Source organism: Molothrus aeneus, chromosome 12 (genome assembly GCF_037042795.1).
Source record: "Molothrus aeneus isolate 106 chromosome 12, BPBGC_Maene_1.0, whole genome shotgun sequence".
Lineage (NCBI taxonomy): Eukaryota > Metazoa > Chordata > Aves > Passeriformes > Icteridae > Molothrus > Molothrus aeneus.
The window spans coordinates 8,089,219-8,112,055 of NC_089657.1; the positions used below are offsets into that span (position 1 = coordinate 8,089,219).

General features: G+C 37.7%; 1 protein-coding gene across 2 annotated transcripts in view; it reads left to right on the forward strand.

Annotated features, from left to right (window-relative positions):
- FHIT (fragile histidine triad diadenosine triphosphatase) overlaps nucleotides 1-22,837 on the forward strand; it is a 527,985-nt gene that overhangs the window by 114,507 nt on the left and 390,641 nt on the right. For both annotated transcript variants that reach the window (XM_066558122.1, XM_066558121.1), the window contains one exon: nucleotides 15,880-16,001. In XM_066558122.1, the coding sequence (XP_066414219.1) occupies nucleotides 15,902-16,001 (100 nt within the window). In that variant the 5' untranslated portion in view covers nucleotides 15,880-15,901. The remainder of the gene's footprint in view (nucleotides 1-15,879; nucleotides 16,002-22,837) is intronic.

A 22,837-nucleotide genomic window follows, 5' to 3' on the forward strand; every position in this document is an offset into this window, starting at 1 on the left:
CAATTTAGCTGGTTACTGTCAGAAAGAGAAAATAGCTAAGTCAAATTTGAAGGCAAGGGGTTTTGTTTATTACTTTATTTTGACCAATTTATCTCTTTAAGTTTTTTAAAAGATTAATGATGAAAGTTTTTAATTTCATACCACTTTGGTATTGGAAAACTCAAATTTGCTAGCAAGAAATGACATCTGTGTTTGATATTTTGAGCTTTTTACAAGTCATACCCTTGAAATGCATGGAGATTTCCATAGTGATTTTGTAGCAGTGTTTGTGTGTTTGTGTATTTGTTGCTGTTTACTGAAATTTGGTTACATGGCAATTAAGTATTTCAATAGAGAGAAAAGTGAGAAAGCTTTCTTTGGAATTATTTTTCCCTTTTGTTTTTTTCAAAAGGTTCATAAGGTGAGAAATGTATGTCCATTTTTTTAGTTGTGTGATTAAATTATAGGTTGTTTGTTTTTTTTTTTTTTCTTTTTTTCCTTTTCCTTTTGCCAGAAATTTTAGATCATTTATAAGATTTCTAGTTTCTGGATAAATTTTTAACATTTTAAGAAGCCAGAGTACTTCAGTACATTCTCGCAGATTTTTAATAAACCTTTTCTAAATTAGTGAAAGAAAATTAGAAAATTTCCAGGGAAATCCCTTGCTAGGTATCACATCTGTCAATTCATGTCAAGCTGGAGTAATTTTCATCAGCTTCAATCAGCAGTTTTGTTCAAAACTCAATTGTAGTATTTGCTAAAGACAAATACAACTATTTTAGAGCATATCTCAATTTTGATCAAGTACCAAATATTTTACTGTTGAAACTGTAATGTCCCAACTTATATCAACAATGAGCTAGTTAAATAAAAAGCTAAAAAAATTTCTGAAATGATGCTCAACAGTGTGAAAATCTCTGGAGACCTTCTGTAAGCAAAGTGAAACAGAAATCACTACCCTTGCAAGTACTGATAACACACAGAGCTGTTTGTCTTCATCACTAGCTGAGAATGTGGCACATCACTATGTAAATTTGATTTGAGTCCTAATTAAATATTTAAAAGATGTTGGCTTTCTGTTGCCTTTTTGAGAAGATGGCATATTCTAGATAGAAAACCTTCTGGCTTCTTATTCCTATATATTTCTTACATTATGAAAGATTTGTTCACAAAGTAAAATGAATTTGGTGTTGATTTGAAAAAAAAAAGTCTGTTAATTACTCTCTGAAGACAGATATTTTAGCTGGAATATAACAGGTTTTGCTTCTCTTGGGGATGTTTAAGAGCACTGATCATACATAAACGATATTAATGAAATGGGAGTATTATTTTCTTAAGGGTTTGTGCAAGTAGTCTCTGGGAAATCTATTTTTTTGTATGATTTTGTATTAACAAAATTAGTTTGAGTTTGACTACATTATGCTATTTTAGTACTTGAGTTCTAGAAAACTTTTTGAGCTGCAGGGTCTGGGTCTGATCTTCTGTTCTGGGTGTAACTCTTCTGGATTATAAGGAGCAGCTTAGATGTCAGCAGAATGAAGTCAGGCCTGGGAGCTGCCCATGTTGCTGGAGTCTGCTGCCTTGGCAGAGCTGTTTGTGTAGGGCTCCCTCTGGGAGGGCTCTGCTCTCCCAGGGCACTCCCAGTGGTATCCATCACCTTCAGTGTGTCTGTGCACTCTGGAGCGGGAGATGGTCACCAGAAAAGCACCATCACCTACTTCTGCAAGTGCAGAGGGGATTTTTTTGGACAAGGAAGAAGGCACTGGAGAGCATGTTGGGGAGATTCTATTATTCTGTCATTCCCAAGTGCAGTTCTGGCTTAATTTCTGCCTGATTTACTTCCACAGGAACTAGCAAGGGGAACACGTCAGCTGCTGTTGTTGTTGAGAATTAAAATTTAATGCCTTGGGTTAAAATTGAAAGGACAGTGCCCTGATGTGTTTTCCCTTCCCAAGTTTCTTATGGCAGTGCACAGTAAGTGTGAACAGAAATAACACTTGGAACATTCCGAGCAACTGAAGAGGAAATTCAGTGAAAGTCCTGCTGAATTTACCAAGCCTAGGCAAGAGTGGTATTTTATTTTTCTAATGAATTTTTTTCAAACTAAGATTTCTTTCATTACCACTTGTGCATGGAAATCAGAGATTCACAATGAGATTATATTTCATACTTTTTAATATAAATGTTACATGTATAAACTTAATGAAGAGAACATTATTAAGAATGCAAAAGCAAGTGGGCACAAGAAGAGAGTGTTAAGATTGGAATTGCAACAGAAATTCAACTTCTCTTACACATATACTTCCTGATAAAGTAATCAGAATTATCTCAAACACATATTTTCCAGAAAACATCTTCTTTACTCAGTGCACAAGATGGACAGTGCTCAATTGATGAGCAGCTATTAGAGATGTTGTTTTATCCTGAGTGTTTGATATGTGTCCCTAAGCCTTATTTCCAGCACATTGTTCAGACCCTGCTCAGACGTCAGAATTATTAATTTCCTCATAGGCTTTTCTGATCACTACTGTATCCAAGTGCTACACAGGTTTTAAATTAAATTTATCTGTACAAAGCCCCAGTGAGGGATGTGGTATTATCTCTGTTTTACAGATGGGGAGCTGACAGAGATTAAGGTCAGAAAAATTCACCAAATTTGGATGTACATTTTAGAACATAAGATTGGAATTTAGTGCCCTTCAGATCATACAGGATGTTCTGTGTTCAGAAAACACCACTTGCTGCTTCAGCATCGGGCGTGTTCTTCTTGTTGCTGGATAACTTCCCCAGCAGCTCAAGGCTGCAAACTGAACATTTACATGGTACTACTTACCACTAAAGAAAACCCTGTATTTGATATCTTGGGCAGTATCACACAGGCACTCAGAGCTTTCTCTGAAATAAGCAGAACTTCAGTGAATCACCTGCAGAAATGAGGCACTGGGCCTTGCTGAAAACTCTAATATGACTTTATTATTAAAGACTGTTCCTTAATGCTTGCACGTAAATTGGCTTTACACAAGCCATCTGAATTCTCATCCTTGTCAATTTGGTCATTTGATTTTTGCAATGGAGAAAGATTAATTTGGAATATTGGAATTTGTGATCCAGTTAATTTGGAGTATGAATATTAATTGAGAAACCATATTGCCTCAAAGATGGTACTGTCTTCTCTGTGATAAACATGAAGAGGATCTTTCCAAATGTTCTTCTTTAAAAGCAGCAGCATAAATTTGCACCATGGCTGAACATAGTGATTTGTGAGTCTTTCTGTTCATTTTTGAGAATTTTGGTGGCATCATTTTGACCAGGGAAAAAAGATTTCACTGTATCATTTTGTACTCCTTAAAGTCTATCTCTGCTTTGTTTTCCTATCTGTTAGATTCATATTTATTTAAATTTTCCCAAAGCTCTTTGAAATCTTTAGCTGGCAGTGATTAGAGAAGTGAAATGTTTCTTACATTCATCAAGAAAGTTACCAGGATAGTGGCTGGTATGATAGAATTATGTGGAGAGTTAGAGAACCCCTTTCTTTAAACACCTTTTTAATGTTAACCTACAAAGCTTTTCATTAGACTACATTCCTCATGCCAAGTTCCTACCTCTTGTGGACCTGGGAGACACTACCCTGTGTGTATGGAGTTGGAGAGTTTTCTCCTAGCTATGAAGTGCACTCAGGGAAGCCAAAACATCTCTTATAACAACACAAGAAAATTAATTTTTCAGTAGTTTCAAAGTCTCTTTTGTTTACAGTTGTATTCATTTCCAGACTGCTGAGAGCCAGCTATTCCCAGAGCTTTATGGTTTTGCTGTGGCATTACTTACAGAACAACTGCTTGCTATTGAGGAAAAAATGAAAGTTAGTGAGAACTTTGCTTGACTAAAGTGTGATTTCCTACTGGGCAGCTTGGGTAGTACATGTGTATTGTGCAAATCACCTTTTAAATAATAAATTGCATCCATTATTCAAGAAGTGCAATGGTAGTCCAAAGTTTTCATTGGAAATAAACCATTTATGCCTACCTTCTATAAAATATGCTAGTATTGGGAGAGTCAGGGCTGTGGGTGCAGGGCTGTGGCACTGAGCTGGCAGCCCAATTTATGAGTTCCCTGTCCAGGGGAGTCAGAGGAATTCGGAAATAAATCAGAGTTTCAGCTTTGACAATTTCTTGGAGCTACAGACGGGTCCCTGGTTGAGGTCTCTGCCAGTTTGCCATACTTCAGCCTAAACATTTATCCTGCAGATTGCAGATTAAGATTTAATCATGTCTATAGATTTCTAATTACTCATGAGTATCTTATTAGAAACCCTGGCTGGCAAGGAGCCCCAAAGACCTTTCAGGAAATCGTACAAAAAATTTGTTCCCCAATTAGCTGCAGAACAGTCATCTGGCACCCAATTCTTGTTTAAAATGTTAGCAAGTTTACAGAAAAATGAGAACATAATACTCTCAGCTATTTCAATCCACCATGTGACCATAAATGTTTTTTAATCTTGAAAAGTTAAAAGCAGGAACACTAAAACATTTTTTGTTGATGCCTGAAGTGATACAGCATCGGAAAGCGAGCCAGAAATACAGCAGAAACATACAAAACTATTTGCTTGGTTTATGGCTTGATTATGTGACTCGTGCAGTTCTCCATGGTGAGTCTAGGTTAAAAAATAATCATATAGATTGTTTTCTAAAAGGAGAAAACATGAAGAATCTTATGGTAGTTACAGATAGATGAAAATGCATATTTTTCGGGACATTTGGCAATCATGAAGTAAAAAGCAACCAGGAGAATGATGTGCAGATACAGCAAAATGTGTAATTATCAGATGAATAAGAAAATTAAAATAATACATTTGTGAAAATAATGAGCACTTAAATCTCCTATGTTTATTCAATTTTTTAAAGCATTTCTTCATCTTTTACCAAGGACAGTGCAGGCTAGCATATTGAAAAACAGGTTTAGGCTCTTTATCAGATTTGGTTTTGGTTTCTCTGTATTTCTGCTTCAAGTATTAAAGTGGAGAAAATGCTTTATTGCATCAATGATATTGAAATTTGACTTGAAGAATATTGACAAGATCATCTTTGACTTCTCTTACTTCTGTAAATCAATCTAAGGAGTTGCTGACTTGTCTTAAGGCCTGATTCTGAAAGTAACCTAGTGAAGCCAAAAAAACTGTTTATTAGATTTCAGTGATTAATTTTCTAAGAGCACCTGTCTAGTGGGAAAATATTCCTGAAGAGCAACTTGAGGTGAAAATGTAACCCCAAACTTCTCATGCTTTGTGTCCTACTGGAATAAATCTAATGTCTGCATGTATTATATAACAGGAACTGCAAGCCACTTTCTCTCAGCAGAAAATATCTTACGAAAAGAAGTCATAATGTAATATTCAGTAAGTAGCTGTATTTTAATATCACTGTGTTTTCTGCAACCAGATATGAAACTTCTCACAAAAACATCATGTAAGATTGCCTGTATTTACCTACATTTTTTTGAGTCATAATGTTCAGGATTAATCTAACCAAAAATCTGTACGTAGGTTCCTGTCATGCTTTAATGCTGTTTTGACAGTGAGTATTCCTTTTTCAAAATTTGCTTATTCTTCCAATTGATTTGCAAGCCAGCTATCATTCAACATTACCTTGTTCAGGAAGGACCCTCATAGTGCTCTGTGCAAAAATCCAGAAAACTCTGATTTCTGCCACAGGTTTCTTTGAGAAAGATAAGGAAGTGACCAGAAAGCAGGAATGGTGTTTGCCATTTTCCAAACATATGGTCAAGTAAAGGGAAAGCATTTGAGGAAAATCGGGGAAAACCTATGCAGAGGGGGAAAGTAAAACCTAGAAAAGTGCTCTTTGTGTGCAGTCCATAATTTGACTCATGTAAATGAACCAGAAATAGTAAGAACATGTCACATTAGATTGCATTTTTCCAGTGAGTGTAATAGGAACTTTAAAAAAAAACCTGTCAAATTTCAGCATTAGAGCAGTACTTTTTTTTTTTAATACATTGGATATGCATGTGTACCATGGTAACTCTGTAATTAGCCTGTACTGTCCTAACAGTTCACTTTTTGGCCTTGACCTGCTTTGCATTGTGGGAGCCTCTTTTTCTTCCTGCTGCTCCCCAGGGTGCAGCCCTGGGCTGCCAGCTCTCCACAAGGATAACCCTGGGAGCCCTGCTTGAATCACCTGCCTGGGATGCACTCAGGGCTGTGGCAGAGGGCTCTCATTATGGGGGGGACAAAAGGAGGTGGGGGAAAGATGTGGACATAAATCCTTTGAAATGATGCTTCATTAATTCCAGCATTCATGGAACAATCTGGTTTAAGTGGTTTTATGTTGGAGAGCAAGCACATATGTAAAGTGATGAAATGAGAACTAATGGGATTTATCTTAAGGATTCCAGTATCTAGAAATAAACATAAATGCGCTGTACATAAATGTGAAGGACCCACTATCTTGTCTTATTAGCTAGATATAAATGTAAATATGAAAATAAATTTTCATTAAATGTCTATTTTCATTTATATGCCCGAGGAATTTTTAGACTAAGTATGGTGTCTGCATTTTCCTCTGAATGTTTGTGTTACATTTATTAATTCAGCAAGCTGAAATGCTTGCAGAGATACTCAGGTCTCACAGGAATTGCTCTAAATATAATAAATTCAAATTCATAGTATTACCAAATAGCCATGGCCTAATAATAATAAGTTTGCATTCAGAATGAAATTTCTGGCAAAAGGACAAAAGAATAAAATACAAGAAATAAATCTTTAAAGGTTTTTACTGATTCAGGAGAGCTTTTGGAAGTGATGTAGCTGATTTCTCGGTGAAGAAATTACAGAATTCTGGACTGTATCTGGAAACTCATCATCCAACATTTCTGGCTCATACCACATTTCTTTTTGCCTGGACTTGTTCTTGGCTCTGAGTTGTGTGGAGCAGCCTTTTGCCATAGCACACCCTGGGCTCTCTCTCTCTCTGATTGTGCTTTGGTTTACACCACCGTAAAGGTTTGGGAAGAGCCATTACTCTCTTCTCCCAATGGACTTTACTCCTTGAATCTTTTCACTTAACTCCCTGCAGCTTGTCTTCTGCAGCTCTCTTTGTCCCATCTCTGCTGTCCAACACTGTAGATGTCCAAATTGCATTCACTCAGAGGAAATAGGAAGCCACTTCAGGGGAAGGCTTAGCCTTGGTGTGTATTTCTAAAGCCTGTAAAGTGACTTTGTTTTGCAATATAAGTAATAACAATAATAATAATAATAATAAAAGATAGAACTGCTTTTTCTTCACTCCCCATTTTTAAAGCCACCTTTTTTTTTCCATCAAAGAGTTCAGCAAAAGAACATTCCTAGTTGTTCCATCATGTCAGCTCTCTTAGTCTGTAGCTTCAGAAGGAATGAGCTTCCTCCCCCATCACTCCTTTTCTGGGGTAGAGTTTCCCTTACATTTATATATCTCAAGAGATGTCACAATTTTTTATTACTCCTCTACCATGTAATGTAGCCCTAGGTAGCCACACTAGGAAAAAGGATTTTCATGGTATAATTTCTGCCATTTAATGCATACTGTAAAGCATTTTCTTAATTTTTTCCTTTTCTGCCTTTCACCTTTCTGCTTAAAAAAAATAGCATGATTGATATGAATATTTTTCCCTAATAAAAATGTATTTTCCCTTGATCTTAGTGTTGCTAATACATTATTCAGTGTTCCTTCTTAATAAAAGCCATTGGTTGTTCCATTACTCACAGCAGTTATTACAACACTAAAGGTCTCGTTCATCAGAATGACTTGCAGAGGCAAAATCAAGCCCCTGAGTTCTCCATGCATCAGGATAATAGCTGTGGTACATGCAAGTTGTTAAAAAAATTGAAATTCAATGTGTGTTTCTATGTTTTGTTTTGCCTTTTTTTCCCCCCTCCCTCCCTCTCCAGAAGATTAACACTAAAGAAGGACCTTTAGTCAGAACATAATTTATTTTATGGGGTACTTGTGGTTTTGCATGTATTTTGTTCTTTTGGTAAAAGTTGTTGAGAATGAATTGATTGATTGTTGATTTTGATTGATTTTATCCTGTTTCACAGAACATCCTCCTTAAAATCACTGATATAGTCCATGGATTTTGAGTTTCATTAATTATCAGACTTGTCTTTGAATTTCTGCTGAATTTTTGTTGGATAATAAGGATAGAAGGAGGTATAATCTTAGATAACCTCTGCTAATATGAGGAAAAATGGGCACAGTTTTTGAGCAGAGAAGATTGTGAGAAGTTCTAGATCAAGTCTTTGAAAGATAACTTCTGTAATATTGTGGTGCATTGAGTTTGTGCATTCTGGCATAAAATGGACACAAACCTACTGCAGGATAATGCAAGACAGCAATCTCATTTCATGCTCATAGTTGTAAAAGGTTTTTTAAAAAAAGTAAAGTTGCAGGTCTAGATAGGATGTCAATACAACAACAACAACAAAAAAGTGATGTTTGGAAACAAATCCTCATATTTGAAGTTGGCTGTCACCTCAGCACAGAGGCAAACAAGGGCTTCCACTGCCAGAGTGATTTTCTCAGCATGGTTAAATGGTGTGTGAGTCATCTTCAGAGGCACACAGTGTACACATGGACACTTGAAGAATGTCGAGCCTGTTTAGTGCTTTCAGGACTCTTCTAAACCCTCATTTTTCTACAAGTTTAATGTATTATATAACTCTTTTGCCTCTATAAACCTTTTCATTTATTGTTTATAACTTTGCACTCTTTACCTGAATTATAAGAAAAAACCAAGTTGGCCTAATTTGTATTCCAAAATGCTTGCTGCAGAAACAAATTTGACAACTACATCTACATCATTTAAAAATATTTATGCCCTCTCCATGTATTATGGATGTTATATCGCCTTTGATGTCTAACTTGATTCTGCATTTGCTGATTAACCTGTCAAAGTTGCAATTGCTTTACAGTGTTGCTACAGGGTTGCTCACTTGCTTTTAGGTGTCTGCATTATTCTTGGTCAACTGGGTTCTGGGTATCTGAAGTTTGAGTTGTTTAGTTGTTTTTTGGGGTGGTTGTGAGGATTTTGGGAGTGGGGAAAAGTCTTAAAAAATTTGTTTTGATGATGGACCAGAAAAAAATTGGAAAGGACAGACTTGTGTACATATTGCCTGTGTGTACCCACACATTGCCTGACCAGGCACAGTAGACAGGATGTGTAATGCCAGAAGAAGGGATAATTTTGAGAAATAACTGTATGCTCGTACACAAAAAAATGAGAATGCTGGTATTTTGTTTGACCTGTAGCTTTTAAATAGGCTATAGTCTTTGTTTTAATTTTGTGTGTTTTCTGCTTTAGATAAGTTGATGGGACAGCTGGACTGATTGCAGAAAGTATTTTGAGACAATGCAGGTTTAGGGGCAATGCAGCTTTCCTGTCAGGAGCCAATGGTGAAGATGTACATCAGCTCACTGGTGATGGGCAGAATGGAGAAAAAGAGAAAGCCTTGTAAGCAATAGCCAAAATATTTGTGTCTTATCAGCACTGGTTTGGTTTCAAAACCAAACTGCAGGACCATACTGGCTCCTGAGAACAAAAGCTCATCCCAGTCAGACCCAGTACAACTGGGAACTATCTGTTTTTTCTCAGGAGCTCAGGTCACTGCTCATCCATGTCCTGTGCTGAGCTCAGGGAGTCCTGTGCTGCTTGCCCAGGGAGCTTTGTGTAGTCTCCTCCTTGGCCCACTGCTGCCACCCAAAAGCCACAGCCAGACAGGGGAAGGGACAGTTCTCATGATGGTCACAGTCATGACCTAGGAAAACCCACTATAACTACAACACTGGGACTTTCAGGGCTGAGACTGTGAGAGCAGAATGGAAAATCCTGTCCTGGGGGGGCTGGGAAACGCTGCTCCAGCTCAGGGGAGAGGGAACAGAGCTGCAAGGCAAAGGCTGTGGGATTGCAGATGGATGTGTGGCATCACACATGGGAAGGTGCTGAGGTGCTATGCAACAGGCCACAGTCTATTTTCATTGTAAGTGTAGATAATTTAGCTTGATTGACCATGCTAAGAAAATGGCTATCTATTTAAACAGTAATAATTTTGATGTTTTCTTCCCTGCTAGATTAAGCAGGGGAAGCCACGTGTAGTGGATTTGAGTCCATCATAATCTGTCTGTGATGGGAGGAATTGGTCCTTGTCAATGCCACAGGATTGGTTACATGCATCACATTTAATGGGCTTGCTGTTCAGTAGCTTCTGTGGGTGGTGAAAATGAAAAATAATCCACACAAGCTTTTCCCTTCAACATCGTGTAGAGCATTAAATACCATCCCCATGGAGAGAATCTAGGCTATGGCTGTCAAAGATACAGGAGCACCTTTTCTAGTTTTGTAATTCTTCTTGGCTTTTTCAGAACAGAAATGGCATAGTATGTGATGTTTTGGCTCACTGAGAGGGAGAACAGTTTTTTAATTAGAGGCCATTTTCTGGAACTGGAAAAACACAAAATATGTAGTTAAATTTTGTGCAAGAGTGGGAGTGAAGGGTGCTGAGAGATAAAGCTGTTCTAGGGACATAGAGCCAGTAGAAAAACTAAGTGATTTTAGAATAAAACAATTTCTTTCTATTAGTGTTTTTAGGTATTTCTTGATGAAAATGTCAAATCCTGGCTGCTAGCAACAAGCACATTTATTGCTAGGTGCTTGAGTTAAATAAGTAATATTCTGACTTGTGTGGATTTCATCCTTACAAAGTGGCAGTGAGAGCAGAGAATAAGTAAAAAATTCCAAAACATGAAAAGAGGGAAGGTAGCCTGCAGTGCAGGTCTTCATTCACATTAATTCTTGAATGTGGTGCAGAATTCAATGTCTAAATAGGACTATCACTTTCCCCATAACCAAACCTTTGAAAGGGAACAATGCCAAATAGGAATTTAAGGATATAGATACTTTGTTCCCTTAACTACAGTGTGTAACACACATTTTCATATCTTGATGAATTAAAAAAAAAATAGTATTTTTGTAAGACCTTAAAGAAAATTAGAAAGGAGGAAGCTTTGTTTTGCCACATAAATTTGCAGTGGTTTTACATGAAATTGAGTATTGGAATCAGGACTGTCAACATTCATGAAGAGGTGATGTTAATATGGTAAAATAAACTTTAAAATTTAAGAATACTCCTGGGAGTGTTTCTAAAACAGTCCTTTCTATTAGCACAGACAGATAATGGTATTGTAATTGGTTTCCTTTAATACACACATTTGAAATTAGCACCCCATTTTGCATTCTCATCTTCTCCCTTTACAACCAGATGTGCAGCTTTCCTAAAACAGTGCTCAGGGGATTCTCAGCAAAAGCCTTGAGCTTGGTTCCCAGCAGGTGCTGATCTCAACACCTTGTTCTAAGGAGGAGTAATTGCATTAAAAAAAAAAAAGAGGCATTTTGGAGTACCAACACCATCTCAATTAAGCATCCAATGGGGAGGTCTGTGGTGGCAGGGAGAGAACATTAAAGAACTGCTGCCATCACTCCTTGTAGTCAGCAAACTTCCAGCACTTCTCCAGGTCTCTGATTTTAGTGATGACCTGTAACAAGCAGACACCCATCTTGATGTCCTATGGACCTGCTTTTAGGTGAACTTACTTACCTCCTGCCCAGAAGAGAACTTATTTTCTGTTTGGAGTTCTCACTGTGTATTTGACACAAATGATTCTACAGCTTATGCTGTTTAAAAACTGAAGCACACACCAAAGCTCCTAACCCCAAAACTGAATAAATCTGAAAAAGTGAGATGTGTATAAATTTCCTCTCAAAAATACATTTAATATATGACTAGTACTTATACAGACTGGGGAAATGCCATGTGCCTGTGATGCCTTTTTCTTGGATCTAAAATTAAGAGCCAGGCATGGTAGAGGGATAAAGGGTTTTGATTTTGGTATTTAATAAGGATCCTTGTGGTGCAACATTTGGCCAAGGTGGAATGCACTGAAACGCACATTCAGGGTAGATCCTGCATACACTTTTATAGACCTTGCAAATTAGTATATTCAACAAAGATGCCCAATGAGAGGCTTGAATGAACAGTGTGATATCTTCCTATCCCAAAGTATTCCCTTCTAGATGGGCTTAATTTTAGTTTACAGGATGTATTCTAGAGGGGGCCTTGGTTTCTCTAGCTATTGTAGGGCTTTCTGGCCCCTAATTGTGAGGCCTTTAGGATGTTTGGTTTCCTGGCCTAACAGAATACCAGGACTAGGCTAAGTTATCAGACTTAAGGAATTACAAACACTTTTTTCAGGGTGAAATGTAGATTTCCAGTGTCTTCTTTTTTTTTTTCTTTTTTTCCCTAGTATGGGTTATACAGATTTGAGGTCTGTTGTGGCTGTAAAATTAATCTACTTGCTGTGTTAGCCTTTAATACTGTATTCCCACCTACAACTGCAGTAACACAGCTTGAAGGGAATTTAATTAGGAAAATGAGGCAGATGAAATAGGCAATGTAATGTATATCAGCAATATGAAGAAGAGTAAATACACTTTTCATCTGAATAGTCAGAATAGAAACTGTGTTAAACTGGGCTGAAATTTAATCAGAAATGGATTTCTTTCATTTTCTAACATTACTGTGTAATTGTCCTCCTTATTACTGAGGATTAGAAAGGCTACCATCATTAAAGAGGAAACATATTTAACCAATTATGTGTTGTTTCTAGTTTGTCTGGCACTGACCTCCTCTTTATGTGAAAAATGGAAATCCCTGGAGGAACAGACTTAGGGTGGTCATTTCAATCTGGGAATTGGGAAGCCTTGTGTGTGTGCACACACCTGTGCTCATTGATTCCTGCTGCTTTACAGACCATGCAAGCAATAAGTGGTAGAGTTCAGGTGACTAAAAACTTGCTCTGCCAGTAGCAGTTTCCTGCCTGGCAGCACTCTGGAATATTCCAGCCTTGCTGTAGTGTGTAGCTGCACAGTCATGGATATTTCGCTTGTACCCATTACTTATTTCCCTAGTGCATTTTTTAGCATTTGTGTTGGTTCTGAGCACAGATGATTGTACTGTGCAGAAAAACACAGAGGATCACTAGGGCAGAAGGCAGCTAAAGTAATATATAATAGATTATGAATAATTGTTTAAGAAGAAGTCTCCCATAATCCCTTTGCAGAATTGGAGAGAGTAGCACAGGGAGGTCTGCAATATTACACAGCACAACAGTACAACTGACACATTAGTTTGAAACATATTTATCTAGTCTGAATCAAAAGATAGAAATACATTATTCAGATACATTTTTGCATAGTAAACAAACAGAAGGGGTTTTAATACATACTTTAATTCTATGCGTGAGATTTTTTAATGTTCTAATAATTCTGGATCAACCCACTTGGGCTGTAATGTGATTCTTCAAACTATTGCAAAGAGCAGTATGAAATGAGTGCTTTTAATTTACTGATTTTTCTAGGTATTTTAAAAACAAGACAGGTAGTCAAGTAAATAAATATCATGTGGTAGGTGCATGATGAAAACACAGTACCGGCAACCTAATGCCACCAATCTTATTTTGCTACTTTTTGCTGTTTTTTGCTTATGGCAGCAATCAGCCAGAAGACTTCTCCAGCTGATTACCAAATCTCAGGTTCTCTCCCTCCTTAGGTCAAATTTCAAATCATCATATTTTACATTTAGCATTTGTGATTTTGAAGCCTTGTTTCTGTGTTTAAGTCTGTCCCATGCCTCTGGACAGTACCTTTATCTATCAGTGTCCTGGAAGATAAAACAAGTAATCATCAGTAGTATTTTTAGTTTTGTCCATAGCATTGCCAAGTGCAAGGGCAGGTGGTACATTTGATTTTCCAGCTTCTGGAGACAGCAGCTTACCATTTCATCACTGGAGGGTAGTCCTGGTATGGAATATGTTTCTCTCCTTTGTCAGAAGCATTTCCTTCATTGCAAAGAGAACTATGTCTCTTTACTGAGTTGTGTGAAAACATTCTGCATGTTTTAATCAGAATGAAAAACCCCCATGGGTGGTTGCTGATGGACTGCTTAAGAGAAATGAGGCAGATTGATTGAAGTTCCTAATAGTCATTTTTTCAAGCATCAGCACAAGATAGCAGGTGTTTTCTCTGCTAAGCAATTCTTCTAGTAGCTAAAGAGACTTGATTTTTTGTATGTTGTCAACTTTCAAGTTTAATATATGCTAAGGGACACATCTCAGACACTTAATCTTCTGTTGTCTTTATGTGGAAAAGAATGTAGAACCTTTTCAAATCTTTGAAACAGGCATACTTAAAATCTCCAGACTTCCATAGTCTGTTGAAGCATTTCCTTTCATCTGTGATTTTCAAAAATAAAACAAGACATGGTGCTTCTTAGAAAATGTTTATTACATGGAAATATAGTAATCTTATTTGTTACTGTATCTTATACTAAGACTTACATGTGTTTTTCTGGTGTAAACCCTGATTAGATGCATCTGCTGCCCTTAATTTAAAAGTTCTTCTGTGGAATCAGACCACTACAAAGCCAGAAGTTCCTTTAGAAGAACAAGTATTTCTCAAAGACATTTGTATGTGGGAGCAGGTACAGGTGTGTAGGCACAGAGTTTGGGGTAATTGGGTGCCTGAGCCTCAACCCTAATGGGCTGCAGCTGGGAAAAGCAGGTGAGCAGCATTGACAGCAACCAGGGAGTTGCCAGGGAGTGCCCAGGGGCACTGACCAACCACCAAAGGGAACAGAGGGCACACAGGTGCAGTGCATCAACAGGAGGGGTAAAAGGTTCTGCTGAAGAACAAGAAAGGCACATTGCTTGCAGCCTTCTGATGAGGTAAGGTGTTACTCTGTATGGGTGAATGCTTAAAGCTTGCTGAAATTGTGTGGTGATACTCTGTGTATTGTGGCTATCTCAACTGATACATGCTGTGACACAAGTGGGATGATAAATCAGAATAAATCTCTTAGATTAGGGACCAAGTTGAGGTCTTACTGTACACTTGTAATCTTGCAAGTAAAGAACTGCAAGAGAAGATCCTCCGTGGCTGTAGCAGTAGATTTCCCTGTCTCAGGCAACATATGAAACTGAATTTCCTGATTAGTCACTTGGTTCAAACTGGGTAATGCTTCTGATGTGTCTCAAGTATTGTCACATGAAATTTGTCATTTCTTCATTTTTCACCCTGCAGTACCTTGGATATTTCTGATTGAATTAAATACTTTAAATACTCTAGGGCTTAAAGACCTAAAATAGAGACAGTTGGGACTGTGCTTTAGCTATTTAAGAGGGGTTTTCATTCTTGTCACGAAGAGAGAATATTTTAGTGAATGAAAGTGGAATTCTTTGACTTGCTATAAGAGAAAATGTAGCAGTGATCATCTTCACATTCCAGCTGCTTAAGCTAGACAGTGTGGATGGAAAATGGCAAAATAAACTTTCTTCAATTTGCCAGTGTTTCTACAGTTGAGGTATTTAATGGAGAGATTAAGAAAATGTGGTTTATTTCATACATCCTGTGTTCACTGATTTGCATTGTGGCAGAAAAAATGTGAAATCCTATTTGCGCTTTTCAAAGAACATATGACCCAAATGTTTACAATGCAGGACAAATGAAAATGGGAGGGAGAAATTGCGTTCCCTAGAATTCTGTAGCCCTGCCGAGATGATGAGAGACAACTTTAAGAAATTATATGTGAATTTTTTGCTTTGGAAAGAAGCCTTTTCCACCCCTTCTTCAAAGACATGATCATTTTTTGGAAGATGTAACAACCATTGCAAGACCCCCCAGCTGATGAGCCCAGGAGGCACTTTCTGCTGGAAGCTGTACAGGCAGTTTGATTGTTTTATTCCTGTTGCTTGGAAAAGGCAGAGTCAATCCCTTAATTATCTTAACCATTGTCTCTTTCAGACCCTGAAGATCAACCCTGACCATGCTGAGATTTGGGCAGCACCTCATCAAGCCCTCGGTGGTGTTCCTGAGGACAGAGCTGTGCTTTGCTCTGGTGAACCGCAGGCCGGTGGTGCCAGGACGTATCCTTCCCATGCTGCTGCTCCCTGGGAAAGGCAGGGCATGCTCGGGACACTTGGAAGGCCAGGTAGGATGCAACATGGGTTTATTCCAAGTCCAGGCAGTGATGCTTGATCAGAAGATGCTTGATCAGTGTTGCAGAACTGCTGAAAACAGTTGCTTAGCAACTGTGACCTTCGAGGTGAAATTCTATTGACCTTTTCACCACAGAAGATATATAAACAACCAGGTGCTACTAAAAGCATTTTGAAGTCTATTGGAGGTGGTACTGTTTATATTCCATATTATGCTAAATAACACATCCCACTTCCTTTTTAATAATGTCACTTATTTTTTGATGTGGTAACTCTTTTATGGAGGATTTTCAACTTTTCCTGGCTAAGCGTATAGCATTTGTTAAATGCCGGTAGAACCCTGTATGAAGATTTTGAAGACTTTTTTTGGGGGATGCAGATTGCTTTGATTAATTTAGGTGGGAATGGATTAAATAAGCCATCTGTATAGTGCACACATTTCATGATGAAAATATGAAGCCTCATGGTATAAGTAAAATTCTTGAGTTTGAAACTGTATTGTAACTTGATTATACAAGATGTTCCATGTACCTATTTAATGTGTTGTGTAGTCTGTTATTTTCCAGTCAAAATTCTGCTGCTCTGTAATTTGTGCTGATTTTAGTGGCTGGAAATGAAATTTTTCAGAAATAATTAAGACTGATCTCCTCTTCCATAGAGGTTCATGATAAAATTTTAGGAGGAGCTCCGGCAAAGAATGAATGTGTTGGGGGGAAAAAAAGGAAGTTGTCTAGAGTCTATTGAAAGTTTTCTTGTTAGTTTTGTAGTTTTATGTTGGTTTTTTCATAATTTAAAATCAAGTGCATTTTAATATAGATTTTTAAACGCCAAATTATTTTTCCTCTTAAGTATGGAACCTTCCTTTCCTCCCACCAGTTCTGTAGATTATAATTGTTCAATATTGAACTTTTCTCTCCACCTGTTTTGAATGGTGTTTCTGTGTACCAGAAGTCAGAGCATGGCAAAGATGCACAGACTTCATAGAAACTTTAAAGGTGTCACTGTCTCACCAATATACTTTAATGAGTTAAATGAACAGTTTTTCTGATCTCTGAGTTTCTGAAATTCTAGATGTAAATCCAAGGTGATTTACAGATTTCTCATAACAAAAACTGTTTTTAGAGCTATATAAAGGCAGTGTCACATCGATCACTCTGAGATGCAGGGCCTGTAAGTGCCTGAGCAGTTGCTGTATGCATTGTATGGATCAGAGAGTAAATAAACTCTTATCTGTTCTGTGAGTACAGGTTTTAAAAACAACATTTGACTTTTTAAAAAAATTAATCAGTTAAGTGAACAATTGCATCTGTTGTTAAAAATAGAGTGTTTCAGATGAAGCATTCTTGTTTTAAAGTTTTGTGAGCACCTAGTAATGACAAGTTAAGGACCCTATAAAACTTAATTATTACAAGCTTCTTTTCTTCTTAAATAATTAAAGATTATAAACTCTCATTGTATAATTATTGCTGACTTTTGGCAGATACATTTATTTGCTCAGGGTTTAGCTTTGTTATCCCATAATGAGTTTTGCAGCGTATTTTATAGTGTCACATTGTTTTAATAGCTTGTGTTGTAATATATAATGTAGTCTTTGTTTCTCCATTGAATAAATGTTCAGGTAATAAAAACCCAACCCTTTTCCTCTCTCATTACAATGAGAAGAAATTAGGAGAGATCTTGATGTAAAGGCTAGAATACAGTATGTAAAATAGAGCAATTTGCAGTTGTAAGCCTTTTTAAGTGTCTGTATAATGCAGCATTCATCTGGAGACCTGACAGTAAGAAGTGTATTTTCTTTGTTTTATTGCAATAATTTTATCTGCCTTGTCTTTGGCACATGTGTGACATTTTTTTTCAGTAGAAAATAAAATATTAATGTATGTGAATTAGAGAGACAAAGGAAATCAGTTTGAAAGCCAGATCACTCCAGGTGGTGGCTTTAATTAACTAGTAAGGTTGAAATTCCATCTTGAAACAGAACATAGGGTTGGAATTATGAATTTGCAGTAAGAGTTTTAAAATAAAACTATTCTCTGGGAAAAAGTCTGTCACAATGGCGTTGTGGAGTTCAGTGTGACTTGAGCAATGCCAAAGCAGGCATTGTTCACTTACACATTGCAAAGTTTTGTTTTGTTTATTTTGAGCTGCCAATCCTGTGAATTTATCTTGACATTTGAAAGGCAAATTGTGCCAGAAGTCCAAAATTAGGAAGAGTAAGAATATAGTATTTATGGTAAGGAAAGGGTTTTCCTGTTCCTGGGCAGAGTTGCCTCATTTTTCCCAGCATTAGACTTCTGCCCAATGGGTGCACTGATTTCACAGACTCAGGAACTCAGTTTGTATTGAGATTCCTTCAAATGATTACTGCAGATTCTTGGACAGGGAGGTGCTGGGTTCTTATTATTGAGTAAAGATATCCAACATTAAACTGGAATCTTCAGTGTGCAAGCCACAATGTGCACATGTGTAGGTCAGTAGGAAGCATTGACCTCTTCTGGCACAAGGAGACAGAGGAGAGCTGCAGGTGGTTAGGGTGCAGGAATGGTGCCTGTTCCTCTCAGGAGATCCAGTCCCTTTGCTCTCACCTGACAGGCAAAGACTCAGAGGTGTTGGACCACAGGCTGTCTGGAGACATTGTTGCTTGTAATAATAAGGGATCTGTGTCTGCTCTGCTGTTGCCTTTGCCTTGTCTGATATCAGAGCAGAAGGCACATGGCATTGGGGACAGTGTTGATTAATGAGGTACTGGATTTTGGAGTGTACTTTTATAATGCCTTTCTGACATTGTTGCAGAGCCAAGAGTCTGGGTAGGAACACAAATACTGTATTCAGTGCACATCTGGGCTGTAAGCTTGGAGTGGGGAGGAGGTAGCAGGGTGTTCTGGAAGCTTGCTGGGATACCTTATACAGGTATCCATTCCCTTTTTCACAGGGGTCCCTGTTTCCTCTCTGTTCTGTCAGCTTGCTGCTTTGCAGAGGGTGATTGTGAAAAGCAGTCGCTTGTGGCTCCCTTGAACAGCTCTGTGGTTGTTTTGGAGGAGGCAGCTATTCAATAGCTGGAGCAGTGCAGGGATGTGTCTATAGTCAGCAAATGCATTGTTTCTGTCACACAAAGGGCACAAGACAAACTGAATCAGCTCACGCAAGCAGCATGAGCTCAGCTTCTCCTTGGCTTCTTGCTTGAATTACTTCATTCAGAACCTTGCTGCTTCCATAGAGCAGAACTGTGGTGCTGTTTGAAACAAATTCCATCTGCTCTTTGACATGGACCTTTTGTGCTTTAATGTGGTAGCAGATACCTTGTGAATGGCCTACCATTTTATTGATGTTTTCTTAGCCCTGCACCAGAGCTTTACATGGTTTCACTCCCATCTTCAATAAATATGAACTGGTTTTTATCACTGCCTTTCTTATGGTGTTGTGCAGGCTACTTGTTTTCATCTTGTGTTAAATATGAAAAATGAATTTTGACATTAGCAGAATCCATTTGGAGACTAGGACTTTTTATTATAAATAAAATTATTCATTAGTTATGTCCATTTTTTTTTTCAGTAGACAAGGTATTGATCTTTAGATTTGTGTTCAGGGTGCCATAAGAACTAGCACAAAAGGAACACAGCAACATTTGTAAATTGATTGAATGCAGTGTGTAATGACAGAGACAAACAGCAGATCTATGGCAATACTATATTATACAAAGCATTTTTCAGCAGTTTATTGAATTGGTTATTAAAAGGAACAGTCTTTCCAGCTGGGAACAGCAAACTGAGGGTTATTGGGAACAAGTACTTTTATAGAAATTTGTGGACACTTTGGCTCCCTTACTAAGGGCACACGTATGTGTGTAATAAATTAGAATAAACCATTTACAACAAATTTTCATATGGGATTGATTATGAAAAGGTTTTTCCATCTAAAAAACCCCAACAAAACAGAAACAAAAAAGGAAGACTGTTTAACTGTTACATACTGAATTTCGCTGGACTATTTTGTACTGCTCTTTTCATAGATATCTAAGTTTTCCCACCAGAAAGTATTCTGATTGTGGGGAATAGACCATGTATAAAACCCCAAAGCATATGATGTTTTCTGGCACCTTCATCGCTACATGGAGGTAATGGTCATTATTTGTTGCCGAGGCCGTGTGCTGTTCTGTGAGTTCCTGCCGCTTGTTCCTGTTATTAATGAGCAGAGAAAACATTAGTTGAACCAGATGCTCCCTTCAAAGGGCTGCTAACACCCCGAGCTGCAGTGTAATTGGTCTGCTGCAGGGGTGGGATGGGATCCAGGGTCAGGCAATGTGAGAGCAGCATCTGCTCTGCTGCACAGTTTGTCTGGCTGGGAGCTCCCTGTCATCTGCTGTCACAACGGCTGTATTGCTTCAGACTGATGTGTTCTGTAGTGCCACAAATATTTTCCTAATGCTTTCCTTAAAAATAAATGGTCTTTTAGTATTATTATTGTTAATATATTTTCCAAGTAATTTTCATTTAGTTTCAGATCTGACAGAGTTTCCACTGAAGATAGCACACTAGAAAGAACAGTAGTATTCTCTCACAAGTTTGGTTGAAAACTGTGGTATTTATCTTGTATATGAAATTTAAATTCTTCCTAAACATACAGAATTGCTGTTATGATTTTATTAGTACATTAAACATTTATCATATCTATATCTATGCTCTGTAAGTATGAATTTTATGGGTTTCAGCCTAAATAAGTGTTAATATTTACCATAAAACTAAGATTAAGAAAATAAAATTTGTTATATTGCCAAATATATGTTTATATCTACATATTCCAATAATGTGCACTGCATGTTTGCAACAACTTGTTTGAGATATCTAATCTTGCAGGAAAGTACTCTTTAGTTCTCATTACAGAAGCTTCCTATACATTACCACTATTATTAGTTTGTTTAGCACAATGTTAAGGAGCAGTCATGTTCCATTTAGCTCTTTAGCAAAGAGCTAAAAGTAAAGGGGTTTGGTAAAGGCTTTCTAATTTAAATAGGAGGCTGGAGATGCAAGGGAATCACAATGGAGACACAAAATGTTGTTTGGTACAATAAGGCCTGAGTTACGTGAATTTTTCGAAATGTGTGATAACTCTTGACGAGGAGGGCATTAGGAGGAGGATGCAGTTCATTTGCTTGTGCAGAGAAGACCTCCTGAAGAACTAATATAAATGATGCATCTTTTTTTTAAATGGGGAGGAAGTGTAGACTATATCTCTTCATTAGGAATGCAGAGGAAATTCAGACTTTATGTATTATAACTATCTGAAGCTGTTGCGTATTGGTGAAAACTCCTGAATTTTTTTACCTCAGATTCCAAATAAAGCTGTTCCATGGCTCTTCCTTACTGATCCCTCAAGTAGGATTTATTAATGCTTTATAATGTTTACTTGCACAAATGAGTGTAAGAAAAACAGTTCCTATGCTCAATAACTTTCAGCAAAATTAAGCTGCGTTGTACAGAGGGCAATGAGTGGGACTGTGCCCTTGGCAGCACCAAGCCAACAGAGTATTTGCTGTACTCTCCAGCTCCCTTCTGGGAAAAGGGCTCTCCTCCAACAGCCCAAGGAATGACTGATCCGCTCTGTGTATGCAAACCACTTGAATTTGCTGGTGGTAGAGAGGCCAGTTAATTATCTCAGGGCTGGAGTCATTTTGTTTGCAGTCTACAAACAAAAGGATGGTATTTGACTCCCATTAAGAAATGCTGCTAGTGAAGATAAGAGATTCACGGCTCTGTGCACAAAGGCTTGTCTGTATGACTTATTTGTGGGGATGGAGTTCAACTGTCTCATTTGGTCTGATAAAAATGCTTTCTCCCCCTTCAAATCTTGTCTTGCTTAGAAGGTGCTGACTGTTGAAAGAGGATGTCCTTCACCGTAAGGGTATACAATTCTGTTTGCATTGTTATAGTTGTGTTAATATACTGGTATTGATGAAAATCCCATTCTAAATCCTTTGTGCCAGTATTGTAAATAGAAAGGAAAAAAAAAATTAAAGTAATATGGTCAGAAGTATCTCTTGCCTATTTACAAATGGAATAAATTACCAGTTAAATCACTTATTTACATGTATTCAGCAGATTGGTGGTAAGAATTTCTCAGGCTGTAGCACAACCTACATTGGAAGAGGTGTTAGGAAAACTGTGTAAGGCCACATAAGGGAGAGGCAGCAGCTCCTGGGTTGGAACCTGTTGCATCTTACCAGGGCTGTGGAGGGTGAGCAGTCTCTTAATAGTCATGTGTTGAACCAACCTTCAACCCTGACTGTGTGGAGAGTAATGAGATCTCTGGGCTTGTAAGCAGTGTCATAATAGGTTGGATTTATGCAACTAAATTTCTTGACTACATTGCTAACGAATATTGAAATTCAGCTAAAAACTCCCATTTCTGTCTAATGGCTTTTATTCACCTGTTTGTCATCATTGCTGATTGGAACTTATAAATGCCTTAAACGGCATTATGCATGACCCTCTCTACTACTCTTTGTGTTTCAGGGGCACTCAACTGTCCAATTCTGAAGGTGTGTTAGTAATGTGTGTCTTCTAAAGTGGAACTGCTTGTCCTTATGAGCTCCAGGGATACGCAGAAGGGCTCCCATTTTGTCATGTTTGCCCTTGTTATCAATTTTCAAAGCATGTTACAACTTTAGTTTCCAAGTAACTGAAGTGAATCTAGTTTGAGGTTTCTGTCATTGGGGTGACAGAAATACCTGGTAAAAGAATTTATTTTAGCATAGCAAGAAACCTGGC